Below are 17382 nucleotides of genomic sequence, written 5' to 3'. Positions count from 1 at the left end.
GTTTTACAATTAAGAACTGATTTGTGCCAGTTATTTATTGCAGTGCCTTGTCTAAAGTCTTCTGTACTTCCTTTACTCATAAGATTCCTTTGGCTGTCTTTCATATAACAAAATGTAGGTCCCAAAATTCACACTTGACTCTTGACAAGTTTTGCATCTGGACTGAAGAGGGAGCAGAATCCTGTCTTTTTTTTTTTTTTCTTTTTTTTTTTTTTTTTTTTTTTTTAAATCCTTCCTCCTTGCTGAAGGTCTTCCTAATCTATTCCAGGTTGAAACCTTGAAATCTTTCATGCATCTCTCACGGTACTGAACTGCATCTGAGCGTCGCTTCACTGAAAATATGTTTTCTGATGTTAGCACAGCCACATGGCAGCACCAGGAGCCTCCACCAGAGTTCACTCCCTTTGGCCATGGTGTTTGAAACTGCACAGGCCCAAGGGGTTGTGGAGCATGACCCATGTGAGATGCATTCCAGGGCACCAAGAGAAAACCCTTTCTTGGCCAGAAGCCTTTCCTTACTGCAGTAAACCAAACACCTTATGCTAATGCAGCTCTGCACAGTTGCACAGGTTTTTACTTGTCATGTAACCAGCATATACCCACTATTGCTCTTACTTTCACATGTGAGTGAGGTTCCCAGCACCCAGCATTTATCGTGAGGCATTTCTTGCTTGTCAGTGCTTCCAAAACTTCATGCGAGCTGCTGCAAACAGTAATCCCAAGCACTGCTGCTGCGTCAGCAAAATTGTTTTATTCCTAGCTGAAAGCAGTTGCTGTGACAGAGGGAGAAGGATCCGACACCTGATTTGGATTAAAAAATCAGAGAGAGAGTGAAAACTAGGGCCTCTTCTGTATGTTCAGGTTCTCGGCTGGTCTGTCTTAGTAGAAGTTTCCATAAAGGCAGGAATTCCTGTTACATTTCATTGTTTCTTTGTGGGGTGTTTTGTTGTTGGTTGGTGTTTTTTTTTTTAATTCTTGACCATTTTGACTTGTAATCATTTTAGTGGAAACTACAAGGTGACTCATGACGGTGGTTTGGGTTTTGTTCTTCTTCAGGCCCGTCTATGTTTCTACTGTTCGACCTCAGTCCAAGCATATTGTTGTCATTGTGGACCACGGGGCTTCGGTCACAGAGACACAGCTCCAGATTGCCAAAGATGCTGCTCAGGTTATTCTGAGCTCTATAGATGAACACGATAAGGTAAGCTTTCTCCAAGCAATAAGCATGTTTTTGTTGGTTTCAACCATGCTCTGTGTTTTCAGTTTTCATCCAAAGCGGTGTTTTTAACTGTGGTCCATGAACTCATGGGGATCTGTGGTCTACCTCTAATGGGTGTTGAAGACTTGAACTCACTTTTGGAAGTCTGTATTACTGCAGGGGAAACATTTGGGGATCTGCAGGCTGGAAAAAAGAGAAGTGTAAGCTACTGATCTAAGGCAAAATCTTGTTTCTGAGTAATTTTTAAAGGCTCCTTCATCTTGGCAGAGACTTCAGGTGACGGTCAGCAGTGTGATACAGCGTGCAATTAGGAGAACCATGCTCTGAGCCTGCCAACTTCTGAAGTAGTAGATTGCTTTGAGCAACTCATTTTATCTCTGAGGCTGTCTTTTTTGTTTGTGAAAATGGAAATTATCTATTCTGCTGCTACGCTGGGTGAGCTGAAATGTAGTGAGTGTTCGGAAGATTCCTGGACAGCCATGATACTAGCAAGGAAAGGATAAAGCCAAGGGCCAATAAACCTTGACCATGCTCTGCCACAGATACTTTACTTGGCAATGAGAAAGGTACTTAACCTGTATTTTTTTTGAGGTATGGATTACAACCAGGGGCCCGTAAGGTGCTTCTGTAGGACTGCAAGCAGCCCCCCAGTTTGGTCTTTCCTTGCAGTAATTCTCTGCTAGTGGGAACTTGATCATTCTTTCTGCCTGGGTTCGTGGTTTTGGTTTTTTTTTAAGTTGGAGGGGAGTTTCAGTCAAATCAAGTTGAAGAACAACAATCTTTGCCTTAAATCTTCCATTAATAGTACAGGAAAAACACTTCTAACTTCTGTGCTTTTAGAAAGTTTTAAGATTGTAAGATATTGCTTATAGTTTAGCAGACTTAATAGTACTTAAATTTAACTGTCGGAAGTGTTTGCCTTAATATAGACCTGTAGTAAAGAAAATACACTTAAGATGTATGACTTGGTCAGTAGCTCAGTGGTTATGAAACCTGTTAGACGGGTAGTGCTTCATTCTGTGACTGTCTTGCATCAGTCGTAATTTCTAATAACGTATGCCGCTCATTTAATAAAACTGGTATGTTATGTGTATATTAATGCAAGTGTTACCACTATATACCTTATTTACAGGATAAAAATTGACAGTAGCTTTGGCATGCTTTGACTGAAATGTTAAAACAATATAATGCTTTGCCTATAAAAAGTTCTTAGAAGTGTTTTTTGGTTTTGTTTTCTGTATGCACTCCACTTTTCTCTAGCCACTGAAGGCTTTCCTGAAAATGCTCTTTGCTGATTCTGTTCTCAGTTATCTCTAGTTCACTTAGGCTTCTGCCCAGAACCGTGTATTAACTATTGTGTATGAGCAGAGTGAAGCTGACTTCATCTGAGAAACAAAGACTGACATGAATTCACCATAAGTCTAATCCTTTTCAAATTTGATGGATTTATGCCTCCAGCATTTATTTTGTAACAATTGCATTTAAATCCACGGAATCTCTTCAGTTAGCTTATCATTGTGTTTTCTATATCGGTGCGTAAAGAATTATAAATGGTAAGGTAATCCAATATAGTTTCTTTTCTTTCAAGATCTCTGTGTTAACCGCGGCAGACACAGTAAGAACCTGCTCGCTGGATCAGTGCTATAAGACATTTCTGTCTCCTGCCACTAGTGAGACAAAAAGGAAGATGTCCACCTTCGTTAGCAGTATAAAGTCATCTGACAGCTCTACGCAGCATGCAGTGGGATTTCAAAAGGCTTTCCAGCTGATACGAAATACCAACAATGGCACAAAACTCCAAGGAAGTAAGTCTCTTGTTGGGCAATCCTGATTATTTCTAGGGCTTGCAAATGTTTTCTTATTTGAGATTCTCACTTTGACAGAGGCCAAAGGAGTGTGTAGTCTCGAATATTTAAAAAAAAAAAAAAAAAAAGGTGGGGGGAAGCACATGTTTTTGTAAGTAGCATTTACTTGATCTGTAAGCTGCATGAGTGACTGTTGAATGTGGCCGCTCCCTTTTTATTTATTTCACTTGCCGACTTCCCTTTCTTTTGAACTATAATATGAAATTGCAGGATTGAATTGTCTGATAGCTGAATTATTTCCCAAATGTGTGTGGGGTGTCCTTTCAATGAAAATTGCTGTTGCTGCAGGTTCATTTAAATATTGCCAAAACCTCTGTGTATGGGTAATGTGCATAGCTGGAATCCTACGGAAGTGGTCCTTGCTTCTCAGGGAAAAGTTTTTTTTGAGAATGCCAATTATGGGTGGTATTTTATGGAATGTGAGGTTGGCCTGGCTAAATTTTCCTTCATCTAAGAATATCCTCCTGAATTTTGGTGTATGCACTGTGGGCTTTCTCCTTCCCATTCCCAAGACTGGGGGAGGGGGGCGTTGTGTTTTTTCTGTACTGAGCATGTGGTGAAAGATGTGGAAAAGATGGATGTGAAACTGAGTTGCCTGTTTGCTTGCCAGGAAGCTGTGGAAGGCAAATTCTTGAACCTGTGCTCTGAGTGCTCATTGGAATTGAGTAACATTGCCAGTGCGGCGGCAGGGTAGAGAAAGCAGGCTGGTCTCTGTTGGTTTAGTCAGTTTGTGTAACACAGATCCCATAGTTTGGTCCCGTGCCCGCTCCAATGAGTGCAAATTCTTCAGTGTCCTGAAGGACACCAGCTCAGATGCTGTCCAGAACAGAAGAAGGTGAAAAGGAAAAGTCCAGGAATGAAAGTGCTTTGGAAAGGCTGAGGAAATGGGCTCATACTTCATGTGACTTGCCTTTCATTTATAAAATGGTGCTTTTGCTATTAAAGGTTCAGCCAACTTCTGAACTTTAGGCCATAGGTGACAGTGAAATAATTCTCTGACTGTACACTGCTTGGCTGAAAGGCATGGTTGTCAAGGGCAGGTTTTTACCATCATCTGGCAAAATGATGAAAGGGGTGCAACTTTCTAGAAAATAAATAAAAAAAATAAATTAAAATCCAGTGCTGCTGAAGCTAGCTGGGATAAGGTGCATTAGTTATAAGTGTTATTCCAAGAACACCAGCTGTAGAGTCTTGCAGCATCCCCCTACATACCTTGTGTGTTTGGCACTGTTTGTATATTAGGATTAGAAGGTTTTGGCGTGTTCTTCGTTAATGTGAAAACACATACTTTGACTAAGTTCTATACCGAACAATTATTGTGGGGCACAGGCACAGAAAACTAAAAGAAAAGGCAAATGCTTTGGAGTTAGGTTTTTCTAAGTTTGAAACATTTCGAAAACCTAAGGTTGTATATAGCAAATTTTGGAATTCGTAGGGTGAGATACAGTAGCTTTGAGAAGAGGATGTTTATAAAACCTGTCTCATTTTCTTGTAAATAATCTTTTCATCTTTTTTAAAAAGGAAAATAAACCTAGGAAAAAAATGTCATTCATTTCACTGTTAATCTTCTAACATCCTGTTCCCAGAGAACAATGTGTGGGTGTGTCGGGGAAGTTACTGAGATACAGCAAAGCTATTGAGATACAGCCTTGCTCCCAAATTCACACTAGAAAAGTTAGAAGGGAACTACTGGTATGAGATGGAAGAATTGTGCCCTTGAACACGTCTGAATTTCCTGCCTTATGCCGGTTCTTATTGCAGTCCTGCTCAGCAGACCCCCATCGCAGAGTGTAAAGAAAATGCTCTGCCACTGAGTACCAACATTCCCCGAAAGCTCAAAATAAATAGGTAGGGTGTGCTTGTCTCTGTGTGTATGTGTATATATATATATATATACACACACACAAACCAAAAAAATTTGCTGTGTGGCTGTATACATTATATACATGCACACGCTATAGATAGATAAATGCAGTAATGGTACACTGGTAGCTGGAAAAGGCCCCAGCTATGAACGGAGAGATGCCCTGTTTAGCACTGGTCCCTAATGCAGGCTTCAGACTGTCTTACGTTACTCCTGCTGGCAAAGCTTTTGGACTGCAGCATCATGCCAGGCTGCAGTATCTGATAGCTATGCTGTAGCCTAGGAAAGACGTTAACAATTTTCCTTAAACTACAGCCAAAGCTGCATTAATGCCTGGCTTTGCTTTTTTTCTCCCCTGGTTTTAGCTTCTAAAAAAAAAAAAAAAAAGCAGAAATTTCTGCAAAATTAACAGCTCCTCTTAGTTGTTTGTATCAAAAGCCAATTCCAGCAGAAATTCTTTTCAAGTCACGGTGACAAAATGTGCAAGTCAAAGCATTCATACCTATTAAAAACACTCAAAACACCCAACAAAACCACAAAAAAACCTCAGCCAGATGAGGCAAAGTTAGTATATAACCAACTAACCTAATGTTCTTCAGCTTACGTGGTGATGTATGATCCCTACAAGTGTCTTAATTACATGCATAAAACACTTTTAATACTGAGATCTGTTATGATGAAACAGATTAGCGTATAAGCAAGGATTAGAATGTCCGTGTTCAAAGGCTGTGAGGCAGGCCTCTTGCCAAAAACATACTCGGCTTGAAAAACGTGCTCAACTTCACGCGAACGAGCCGACGGTGAATGGCGGTGTGCTGCATCGCCCTTCTTGGGCGTTAGGCTCTAACCTACACCACAGGAAAGCACCAGGTGCCTTCCGTCCTGCGGCAGCCTCCCGCTGTGGCGCTGCAAGCCACGGGCGAGGTGGCCGCGGTGCTGGTGCAGGCACGAGGGAGGGGAGCGGGTGAAAAGGCCTTGTACAGGGATTTCGTGTTTCTCATGTACGACCGTTGGGCTGTCTGCCACCGTGCTACAGCAGAGACTGGCTGCACGGCCAAGCCTTGCAGGAGGGGAGGATGAGGAGGGCTCTGTGATCGGCAGCAACAGCGATTCCGAGCCCCCGCGCAGCTCTTGCAGCAGCAATGGCTGGGAAAGCACCGTGTGCTTTTCATGTAGGAAATATCAATCAGATGCTCCCCTAGGATGCAGCACAGCTCCGCTCTGTAGAATTGCAGGATGAGAGAAGGAACAGTGGGTCAGGGGAGGAAACCTGCAGGTTTTTTGCTTTTGTTAAGGCCCTCTGCATGGAGTCAGAGTCGCTTCTGCAGCACACTGCGTGCAGGTCTTGCGTGCTCCTGCCCGCTTGCAGCCAGGCCACAAGGTGCCTGTGAGGTCTGCTCAGGAGAAGCAAACCACAGTGCTTCTGGGTGGCTGGTAGGTGCCGACTCAAACAGGTGTCTGTTAAATACTGTGGGTGGAAGTTTAGTAGCAAGTGACACAGTTCGTAAGGCTGCAGCATGTTTATCCACTGTAGATTCCTGTCAGTCTCACAAATGAAGCTGTTGGCAATACATGGTTGTAAGCAGATGGAAAGGCTCTTAGTGCCTGACTTTCCCGAGTTAAAAAACTAATGCACTTTCTGCTGTATGTATGTAATTCTTTTTAGATACTGATATGGTCATAATTTATCTCTCGGCTGGGATTACCTCAAAAGATTCCTCAGAAGATGATAAAAAAGCTACTCTACGTGTCATCAATGAAGAAAATAGTTTCCTCAATAACTCAGTAATGATTCTTACTTACGCGCTTATGAATGGTGAGAAATGTTTCTGTATTTCCAGTTGATGAAAATTCCCTTTCATTGTACAGCTAGTTTGTTAAGCTCATTCAATTGTGATTCCATACCTTATTTGGAGCAGTTTGTTAATAGATGCTGGCCCATATAATCCAAGGCTGTATCCAGATATTGGTACTTCGCTATATAAAACTGCGTGCCACCGTATGTTTATATATCACAGTGCAGCTACTCAGGACATAAAGTATTGTTGCCTGATTGGTCTAGTGGCAACCAGACTGAATTAAATTTGATGACTATTGCAACTGTAAATGTTCCTGGCATTGCCCGTGTTTCCTGGTGCAGCAGAATGAGAATGTATGTGACTTCTGTTTCGGTCATTAGCCAAGGAGCATGAATGTAATATCAAATGTAATCTGAAATCCTCCAATAACTCGGGACCCATCTTAAGAGTGAAGTTAAGTGTGAACATCATGCACACGGTAGTTTGGCATCCTGTGCTTTTTCCAATAAAGCATTTTCAGTAAGAAGGGTATATGTTGTACACTAAAAAGTTGCACGTGGACTCTAGCCAAGGAAACTAATGCTAAAGCTGAAGTATTATTTGACTGTAAATTTAAATACTCATTTGAGATGTAAGATGTACAAAAGTATTTGATTTGTCTGCAGAAATTGAGCCTGGAACTTGTGTAAAACATGAAACTTTAACGTTTAAGCTAAAGAACAAAGCCTGTTATCTCCACGGGTGTGTAATACGCTCCTGGTCCTTTATGCGGACCAGCCACTGGTGGCGAACAAAGAGCTGTCCTATGGATTTATGGGTCACATAAGTCTTTGTTAAAAGATCTTTGTTTAAAGTGGCGATGTGGACAGCGTGTTCAATTTTTACATCATGCAACGGTATGTGAGAGGCAATCTTACTAAATATTGAGCTAGCTAATTACTTCTCTTAAGACCACACCAGTCTTTCAGCACTTTGCCTTACCGTTTAAATAAGCCTTATAGTATACTCAGTCCCACAGTATATATCGTTTTGCGTTTACTTACAGTACTTTGGAGTAAGATACAGAAGTCTTGATGGAAATTAAGCTGCTTTTATCTCCTTCCTTCTGTGTCTTGTATCTCTGTTTCAGAGGGAGTGACAGGTTTGAAGGAACTGGCCTTTCTGCGAGACCTGGCAGAGCAGAACTCGGTGAAGTACGGGGTGCCAGACCGAACAGCCCTACCTGTGATCAAGGGAAGCATGATGGTCCTAAACCAGCTGAGTAACCTGGAAACTACAGTTGGCCGATTCTATACAAACCTCCCCAACCGAATGATCGATGAGGCAGTCTTCAGCCTGCCTTTCTCAGATGAAATGGGAGATGGTAAGTGCTTACGCTGAATTTAGGTATAAACTTGTAAGGGCATAGGTTCCATTTGCTTACCTGTTCTCAGATATACTGTGGCTTTATAAGATGCTTTTGGGTGTGTTCCCAAGGCAAATATACAATTAGCCTTTCACGCAGCTAAGTTTTTTGATCTGCAGAAGGTCTGGTTATGAAAAAAATGGTAATAACACATGGAGTAGGTAGATGTAGGTTGGATTCTTCAGGGTGAAATTTGTTCTTAGGTATGTGTGCATACACAGCATCCATAATTTGTGGAGAAGTTCTTAGCACTTGAGGGAAGCAATCTTGTCACGTTGGAATGACAGGCTTCACTGTGCCGCACCATTGCAGGATTCATTACTGCAGTACTTTGGTACGTCTTGAGGTCTTGCAGGTAGACTCAGGGGATTGCCCAGGTCACCACAGTGGAAGAGAGAAAAAAGTTGTTTCCATTTGAGCCTCCCTTTCCTGTGGGGTCGTGGATGTGACTTCAGAGTCGTGCTTCCTGCCAGGGTTCCCTTCATTCTGTCTTTGCAACCCAAGTAGTGGCTCTTCACAGCTGGTTTAGCATCTGTTCCTGCTGACAGGCTTTGAAGACGGGTATGCTGGACACCGGCAGTCAGAGCTCTGTAAGAGGGGGAAGATAACCAACTTAGCATATGGCACAGAGAGAGACTACTGATTGATTATTGCCCCAAATTTGCTATTCTTAGCTCTTCTTCAGCTTCAGCACACTTGGTCTGCCCCCAGCACCAGGCAGAAGAGGAAGCCTGAGCTGGCTGGTGATCGCCTGGCCAGTCTGGAGTGAGTGATACGCTGAATTCAGTGGAAACCTGGTGACAGTTTTTCCACAGACTGTGTGAACGCATCCATCTTAACGCAGCAGATGTCTGCACTCTGACTCTCCCATCAGTTTCTAATTTATGCTGATGGGGTGAGAAGGTGCATGGGTCTTCCCTTTTACCTTAAGATTAGATGCCTTGTTAACAAAAGCAGCGTGTTCAGCTTGATCTGATCTCCCCGCTACCTCCAGTAATGGGGAGAGTGAAGGTGCAGATACCGATAGAGGCTTCTGGAGCTACCACCGCGCTTGGGCTGCTCCCACGGTGCTGGCAGAGCTCCCCCGGCTGGACACACACCCAGCTGTGGGTCCCACCGCCTCAGCTCCTGCTTTGCTTAAGTGTCCTCTCTGTAAAGAGATCTGACCGTCACAGTGCTGTTAGGAAATGTATTGGTGATTTTATATTGCTTTGAGAATTGAGCACATTCTGTATTTCCTCATTCAGGACTTTGCACGCTCCTAGTCTCTGCTAGCAGGCAGGAGTAGTTGAGGGTTATGCAGAACAGTTTTCAAGGACTGCTGAGTTGCGTTGTGCATTTGCCTTATGTGTTGAGTCCCAAAAGAAATTTAAGACTACTCCTGAGCAAATCTCTTCTGAGTCAGAATGCTTGCTGTTTTCTGTGTTTCCTAACCTCGGTACTTAAGCCGTATGATTACTCTCACACAAAGACATATCCAAGCATAATGGAAAATGTGAGCAACAGAAGGATTAGAATTGGTGCAACGGAGAAGGAAATTACATAAATTTCAAAGTGTACTTAGTTTATACATGCAAATGATTTTTATATTGGTTTGAAGGAAAAGAGTCGCTGAGTTTCCAAATAGCAGTGGTGTAGAAAGTAAGAAAAATAAAGTATTACCAAGAGTTCTTACCTCAGGCCCAAGATGTGTCCCAAAGCGTTGTGTAATTACGGGTATGATTCCCAGTACAGTGGCCGTGTTGGGATTTAGTTAAGCAGAGGAGGTTTAATATTCTGAAAATGCAATTAGATGAGCAATAATTTATCTCTGTTGTTGCTTTACAGATACAATTTCTCTTCCTCCCTCCTCCTCCTATTTTTTAAATTGCCTCAAATGATAAAGAACAAAGTACTATCTTGGCTTTTCATGCAAACATGTCTGATCTGTAAAGCATCCATTTGCAGACTGACAAAACGCCCAAAACATTACTTGTGGTGTGTACTTTAATAAATGGATTAAATGTACCTTAGGTCACTATCAGAAACGTAGAAATTAACTGATTAGGGCGAGTGGCTAACAGCAGACAGATAACCTGCTCAGCTTCCCTGTAGGCATGCCAGTTTTTGTCTATATTCCAGCAAGGAACACTGTGTAAGATTTAAGTACGTAACATTTTGAAATTACAAAGTGTGTGCTCTGTTTCCTCTAAAAATAATTAACTAGATACTATTGCTGATGAGTTTATATTATTTCTCTCATTCGAAGGCCTGATAATGACTGTAAGTAAACCGTGTTACTTTGGAAACCTGCTGCTAGGGATTGTTGGAGTAGACGTTAATCTCGCCTATATCTTGGAAGATGTCACCTATTATCAAGACTCCTTGGGTTCCTACACTTTCCTCATTGATAATAAAGGTAACTTTTTGGCTCACATAATGTTTTCTAGTCTCACTGAGGTCATCAACCGTCAGAAGGATACTCAATTCTCATGTCTCTAAATAGTCTGTAAGTAATGAATGATAATATTTACTAAAAGATTAGCTGCATGTTGTTTGGTTAGTTTTGCCTGGGAGTTGCTGGAGGCTATAGGAGGATTCATAACTTGAAATTTCTGTGCTGGAATTTTGATGTGGAAATGCTTACTTACTGTTGAGATTTTCTACATGTGTAACATCCGAGGTTTTCTGTATGTGTAGGGCAGAAGGCAGAACTTGTGTATATGTGTGTTCAGCTCTTTTCCCCTGATCCCAACCTCTTTTTATTGCTTGGTTCTGCACTTGCAGCTTCTTCAATGGTAATATTGCTTGTTTACTGGTGTTTGTTAAGCTTTTGCAAAAACTGTATGTAGTTACTGTATTCCTTTCTTTTTCTTTTTTTTTTTTTCCCCCTAATAAATATTCATCCTGGGCTCAGTTGCTATAATATAGTCAATGTATGGGTTTGTGTCTTTATTTTTTAGGATACACTCTTATGCACCCATCCCTTACCAGGCCCTACCTGCTGTCTGAACCACCGCTCCACACGGATATTATCCATTATGAGAACATTCCTAAATTTGAGTTGGTGCGACAGAACATCCTTAGGTAAGGGACTGGGATGCAATTCCAAATCTTAGCAGTCCTTAGGGCACTAGAAACATTTCTAGAGGAGTTTGAAGAGAAGATAATGTAAAATTCCTTTTCCTACAATATCTGTATACTTGGATGGAATTCCCCTGCCCGCAATGGTTCTGGCTTGTTTCCTCCAACTTTCTTCATTTTATCATTTGGTGTGCTAAGCAGTGGCTTCCACGGCTGATCTGGCCAGTACTCTTTCTAATCTCTCTCTTGCATGTCGGGAAGATTTCCCACTATTTGGTCTGGGTTTTTCTTTATCCTTTGTCTAATCTGAGTATGTGTTTTAACTCAAAATGTGATGGTAAACGAGTTCATTTTTAGCATACATACGTTTTTTCTTCACCTAAGACAGATAGCAGTTAATCTCTTCGTATCTTATGATACTTCTATGAATGTACAGCAGATAGGTTTTGTTTAAGCCTTTACTCAGTGTTTAATAACATGCTGGGTGTTATATCTGCCAATATAGCATTCCCCTGGGCAGCCAGATCATTACAGTTCCTGTGAACTCCTCACTGTCTTGGCATGTAAACAAACTGAGAGAAATTGGAAAAGAAGCCTACAACGTCAGCTATGCCTGGAAAATGGTAAGGAATAACAATGACACTATTACAGGATGGCGTAGAGTAAGTTCCTAGATTGAAGAGTATGTTAATGTACTGAATATAGTGAAGCATGCAGTATTGCTATCTTACTAAAGTATGAAAGTTTTGAATTACTCAGAAACTGCACGCACGTGGGGCTTTTTTGTTACAATGAAGAACTAACGAAATTACCGTTTCTGGTTTCTTACCATGTCAGCTTCAGAGATGTGTCTGTACGGCTAAGTGCGTGTCCCTTCTGCATGAAGGCACTCATTTCGTAAGGTGCATGTAACGTACAGTTAGGTGGAGATTATACTCGTGCTTTCCTGATGGTGGTAAATCTGTACTGGTCTGGATGTCACACTGCAAGCCAGGTGACACATAAATACCTACGAGAGACCACACTTGAGTACAGTGCTGAGGCAGTGTTTAGTATTAGGTCACTCTTTTGCTTAATATTGTGGTTATCTTTGGGGCAGAGTAGTATAATCTCTACCCCATAGTAGAATTAACAGTTGGGAAAATGTCATCTTCTCATTCTGATACTGTCTTGTTGCAGAACTGTATCAGTAGCCAGTGATGATGTTTGCTGTAATGTAGTGCTTTTCTTATAAACATTACTCCTATCAAAGCTTTCATTGAAACGGAGCACGATGTTTATGCAGCAGGCTATATTACCGATTGCGGCGCTTTAAGAGAGCTTCTGGCAGCTGTCTTCCTTTCTTCAGTTTTGAACATATCTGAATGCTAATCTTGACCCAGGGATTAAAATGGAATCTGAGGTTAACTATAATCCAGGTGAATTTCACTGATGCCAGAAATAATTGGCTACTTCTTTGTGCCAACAAACTCAGGAGGGTACTTGTGGATCATTTCACAGTATTAAGTTAAATCCAACCTGAAAGATTAAGCTGAGCAGTTGTTAGAGATTAAATCTGTCATTGTGTAAGAGAAATTCACATAGGAGGGTGTCTGGAGCTAATTTTCTAATGTTGTAATGCTACATTAAATATCAAACAGGCTTGCAGAGCAGCTGGGCAGCTCCAAGTTTTGCTAGCCTAATGTACTATAGGATACTTAGAGTATACAAACCAGTAAAGCATGTGACACATGTAGCACAAAATTAACAGTGGTAATGATAAGATCTTGTTTTCGAGAGTTAGTTTGTCTGTATTCTTCATAAAGGGAATACCAGCGTGTTTTTATCAAGTGGGAAACTGAAGCCTCTCCTCTGTTAATGACACTTCAAAAAGTATCCATGAAACTGTGTGAGAAATTATTTGCTAATTGAACAACAAAATGAAGCTCTTAATGTAATCTTTTTTCCTGAAAACTAAATATTTTTATTTTGTGCATAGGCTGTGGAAAATTATTTTTTGTTACAGCTTAGTGGCTGCAACACGTACAAGATGGTTACGGACTAGAATGTGGCTGTATGGGACTGGGTTGCCGTAATCGAACCACTGAAGACAAGTGTCTCTATCCTGCATGGAGACCAGTGTGGCTTGAGCACAGTCCTCCCCTCTGTTTTCTGTAGGATCAAGTCTATGGTGGCTTCTTTGAAAAGGAGATGCAGTGGAAACGGTGATCCTTGAGAGTATGGCAAAGTGTGGTGCTGCCTTCCAGAACTGGACAAGATGAGCAATTAAAGACAAGAGAATGAATGCTAAATCTTCACCTTTTTGTTTCTGTTTGATGACTGGCTTATGTTTTTCAGGTCCAGGACACATCCTTTATCCTGTGTGTTGTGGTAATACAGCCAGAAATACCTGTTAAACAGCTGAAGAATCTCAACACTGTCCCCAGCAGCAAGCTACTGTATCATCGACTGGATCTGCTGGGCCAGCTCAACGCCTGCCTGCACTTCAAGCAGCTGGCCACCTTAGGTAAAGCTTTCTTGCAGTTCACCTTGACCACCTTGGGCATGTTTCTGTAGAGTGTGGCAGCAGAAAGTACAACTCTTCTCACAGAACCCTGGAAACAGTCTCCCTTTGAGAGGCTTTTATTTCCAAGGCTGATTTTCTAATCAGCTGTTACCTTCTTATAGCTCTTCATTGATCATAGCTACTCTGCTTGATGGTGAGCACTTGCATGGATGAACACAGTGGGACTGCTCATCAGAGTACGAGATGAATACACTGGGACTCTTGCTCGATCAAGTTCCCAGAAAGCGGAGTCGAGAGAGTGAGAGATGTCTCACCAAGCTTTAAAACTAAGTTCTCTTTTTTTGGCTGTAAAGCAGCTTATTGATAAATAAGTAGGACGAAGTCCTAGCCAGTCATGCAGCACTGCTATTCTTTTGACTTTGGATTTATGCAAGTTTTTCACTGCCATAAGCATTTAATGCCATCGATCTGACTTCACATGGAAGTTAAGTCTGTTGGGGAAAACTGAGAGCTTCAGTGGTGTGATGGTTTCCAGACCCTCCTTAACTGCTTAAAAATTCTTGGGTTACAGACGCACTGCTGCTTTTGATAAGCTGAAGTGATTCTGCTCTACCTGTAATTTCAGTAGTTGCTCAAACATTACTGGAGGAAAGAGGGCGAGTCTCCACGGCAGTGTAAGTTCTAGTGTCTGGAAAGGATAGAGAACTTAAAAAATCTAATATATCCTAAGAACATAGAGGGGGTTTTAATATAAGCATCATAAGTTGAAAGCTTTCATTTCTAAGTATTAATCTTGGGGGGTTTAGTAAGATCTGCGCTCTCTTATAAGAAGTTCTGAATTAGGTGCTTTTGTTTGTAGCAGGGTTTGAAGGTCTCATGGTGGATTAGTGGCACAGTTGTGATATTTTCATAGCTATATTGCAGTGCCCCAAATAGCCATGTGAGATTAGACTTGAGAGATGCAGAGGAACTTGACAAACCTATCAGAATTGCTTTGCCAATTGTTTAAAACATAAGCTTTTTTCTTTCTTTAATGTGGTGCCTAGTCATGATTATCTTACATGCAGAAAGACGAGCTATAAGTGGAAAATATCCCCAAAACACAGCACTAAGCTCACAAGTGGAAAAACTTCATGCAAAGCAAAATGCAATCACATCAGAATATTTGGTCTGGGAAGCAGATGAAGGACTATAATAGAAGTTCATAAGTGATGACTGCAGTACATATGGTTGCTGGATGTATGGTGATGTGTTTTAGAGGAATGTGAATAAAAGCAGAACACTTCACATACGCCGGTGAGATTTTTTCCTCTGGGGACCATTACACATGGGGAAATTGGGTTCCATGGGTCGAATATTCAGAGAAGACCTTCTTTGCAACCTTCGGCCCTGCATTAATATAATCATTTTTCTTTTTAAGAAGAAAAAGCTGTCTGGCATTGCAGTTTCTGCACAATGAAAATTTGCTTTCTAGTCTGTTCTGAAAAATCACCCCGGACAGCTACACTTCTGGTGTAGCTCCCTCTTCTGTGCTTGTAATTCTCCATTTGTTTGTTATCTGTAACTGAAAGTGCTTGGTTCCTTTTTCCTCTGCTGTATTTAACCTAAACACGGTTAATTAATTTCTTCTTCTTTAGCACAAAATCTTCTCTTAAGGGAAAACAGCATTTGTAATCTTTCAAAAAGTAGTAATTCAGAAGTGGTTCAGACGTTGAGAGCAGGGGCACTAAAGCCTACCAAATCAGAGTAACTGGACTAACTTTGTCCCTTCTGTATTTTGAAGCAAGAAAGATAGTTCATGTGCAACCTAAGTTTTGTGGGTGCCTGGGGAGGCAAGCTGTGCCGTAAGGGCTCTGGTTTGGCTCAGAAACTTGGTGTTTCTTGCCCTCGCTCACAGTCCGCCCGCGACCTGAAGAAGCGGTGCACTTTGCACGCTCAGGAGTGGGAGACTGGAGGAACAGGCGGAGGAATGAAGAGCGCATCAGTGTAATTCCTTCCACGTGTACTCAGCTAGGACGCCACGTCAGATGCCCTTCCGTGGTACAAATGCATTTACTATGCAATATGTGCAATTCGTTGGCCTTAACTTTCTCGTATTTTGCTATTTTTAGAAAGCCCTACAGTCATGCTCTCTGCGGGCAGCTTCTCTTCTCCTTACGAACATCTCAGCCAGCCCGAGACAAAGCGGATGGTGGAGCATTACACGGCGTACCTCAGCGACAACACGCGCCTGATTGCCAACCCTGGCCTCAAGGTATGTCCTTGGTGCTGACCACTCTGGTCAGCCCTGGAGACCCTGGTTGCCTCACGTCCCACGCCTTCACCCGGCGGGGAAGTACCTGCAACATTCACCTCCTGATGCTCAGGGGGTTATGGAGTGGTGGTTTGGAATGGTATTCCCATGCTTGGAGAGTTGGCCGTGGCCTTCAAGGCACAGAACAGTGGAGAGGGAGAGAGGGGGCTTCTGCTGCAAGAGGGGGAAAAAAGTTGATAAGCAGCTATTGAAATAAACACTAGAAGAATTAAAGCTACAGTAAATTCTTAGTGGAAATGTCTTTGCATTCTTAGGCATATAAATGAGAAATTTCTATTTTGTGTGCAAGCACAGCAGTGTTTATATTTGCATGAAATAAAAAAGCAAACTCTAAAAGCTGCAGAGATAATGACAACGATATTTCATTATAATAAGCTTTTCCTTTGCTTGGAATGTGCCAGATCCGTCTGGTGTGAGAAGACTTTAAACAAGTAATTGAGTTTAGATGATCTCCGATCGCTCTTTAGGAAACCCCGTGAGCAGCTTATTATCTTTTCATGCAAGTCTTCGAGGAGCCCTGCTAGGTCTGCCTTTGTTTTGCAGTTCTCTGTCAGAAATGAAGTAATGGCTACCAGTCACGTCACAGATGAATGGATGACACAAATGGAAATGAGTAGCCTGAACAGTTACATTGTGCGCCGTTACATAGCAACCCCCAATGGGGTGCTCCGAATTTACCCCGGTTCCCTCATGGACAAAGCATTTGATCCCACCAGGAGACAATGGTGAGTTTTTAGGGTCCCGTTATCAAAGCTTTGGATAATCTTGGAGGGCAATAAGGAAAATATTTGGTATCGATTTCATAACCTGGGGTTTTTTTTTTATGGCCAGCTAATGAACTATTTAACTATAATTGTTTTCATCGTGGGTAAAAGACTCGGTGCTTAAATACAGCTAGTTAAAACCTTTATTGGTTCTAATTTCAACCCTTTTTAAGTGATGGTTTCTGTTTCATATCCCTCCTATGGCAGATGGGAATATAAATATTCAGGAAATTAGCATCTGCTTTAGGGATTAGCTAATTCGGGAGTGTTTTCAGCAACTTGTGCCATTTTTGGTTGTTTCTTTGTTTGTTTACAGTGGGTTTCCTCTCTAACGTAAAGTAGGAATTTGTTGGCTCGACTGTGCACTATTAATTAGACGCTAGCATCTGATTTGGGAAAGTATTTGTATACATTACAAACGAGAGCCTGAGACATGAGAGCGCTCTGGAGTGTGTTTCGACATCTGTGCTTTGTTGAAAGGAGCCAGCCAGGAGCTGCCACACTGTGAAAGCCGCAAGCCAGCGCTGGGTCCAAACCCTCCAGCTCTGCGGGGAAGGGTCTGAATTGCTCCTGGCCTTGGTGA

The 17382-nt window shown here is 41.9% G+C and overlaps 1 protein-coding gene across 2 annotated transcripts in view; it reads left to right on the top strand.

Annotated features, from left to right (window-relative positions):
* Positions 1-17382, top strand: part of CACHD1 (cache domain containing 1) — a 112559-nt gene that overhangs the window by 76799 nt on the left and 18378 nt on the right. For both annotated transcript variants that reach the window (XM_080407236.1, XM_080407237.1), the window contains exons 6-15: positions 1057-1201; positions 2808-3024; positions 6615-6764; positions 7877-8110; positions 10401-10550; positions 11095-11218; positions 11721-11838; positions 13553-13721; positions 15833-15975; positions 16579-16760. In XM_080407236.1, the coding sequence (XP_080263362.1) occupies positions 1057-1201; positions 2808-3024; positions 6615-6764; positions 7877-8110; positions 10401-10550; positions 11095-11218; positions 11721-11838; positions 13553-13721; positions 15833-15975; positions 16579-16760 (1632 nt within the window). The remainder of the gene's footprint in view (positions 1-1056; positions 1202-2807; positions 3025-6614; positions 6765-7876; positions 8111-10400; positions 10551-11094; positions 11219-11720; positions 11839-13552; positions 13722-15832; positions 15976-16578; positions 16761-17382) is intronic.

Source organism: Falco punctatus (assembly GCF_963210335.1).
Source record: "Falco punctatus genome assembly, chromosome: 11".
In the NCBI taxonomy this organism is placed as follows: Eukaryota; Metazoa; Chordata; class Aves; order Falconiformes; family Falconidae; genus Falco; species Falco punctatus.
This window is presented reverse-complemented; position numbering and strand designations above follow the sequence as displayed.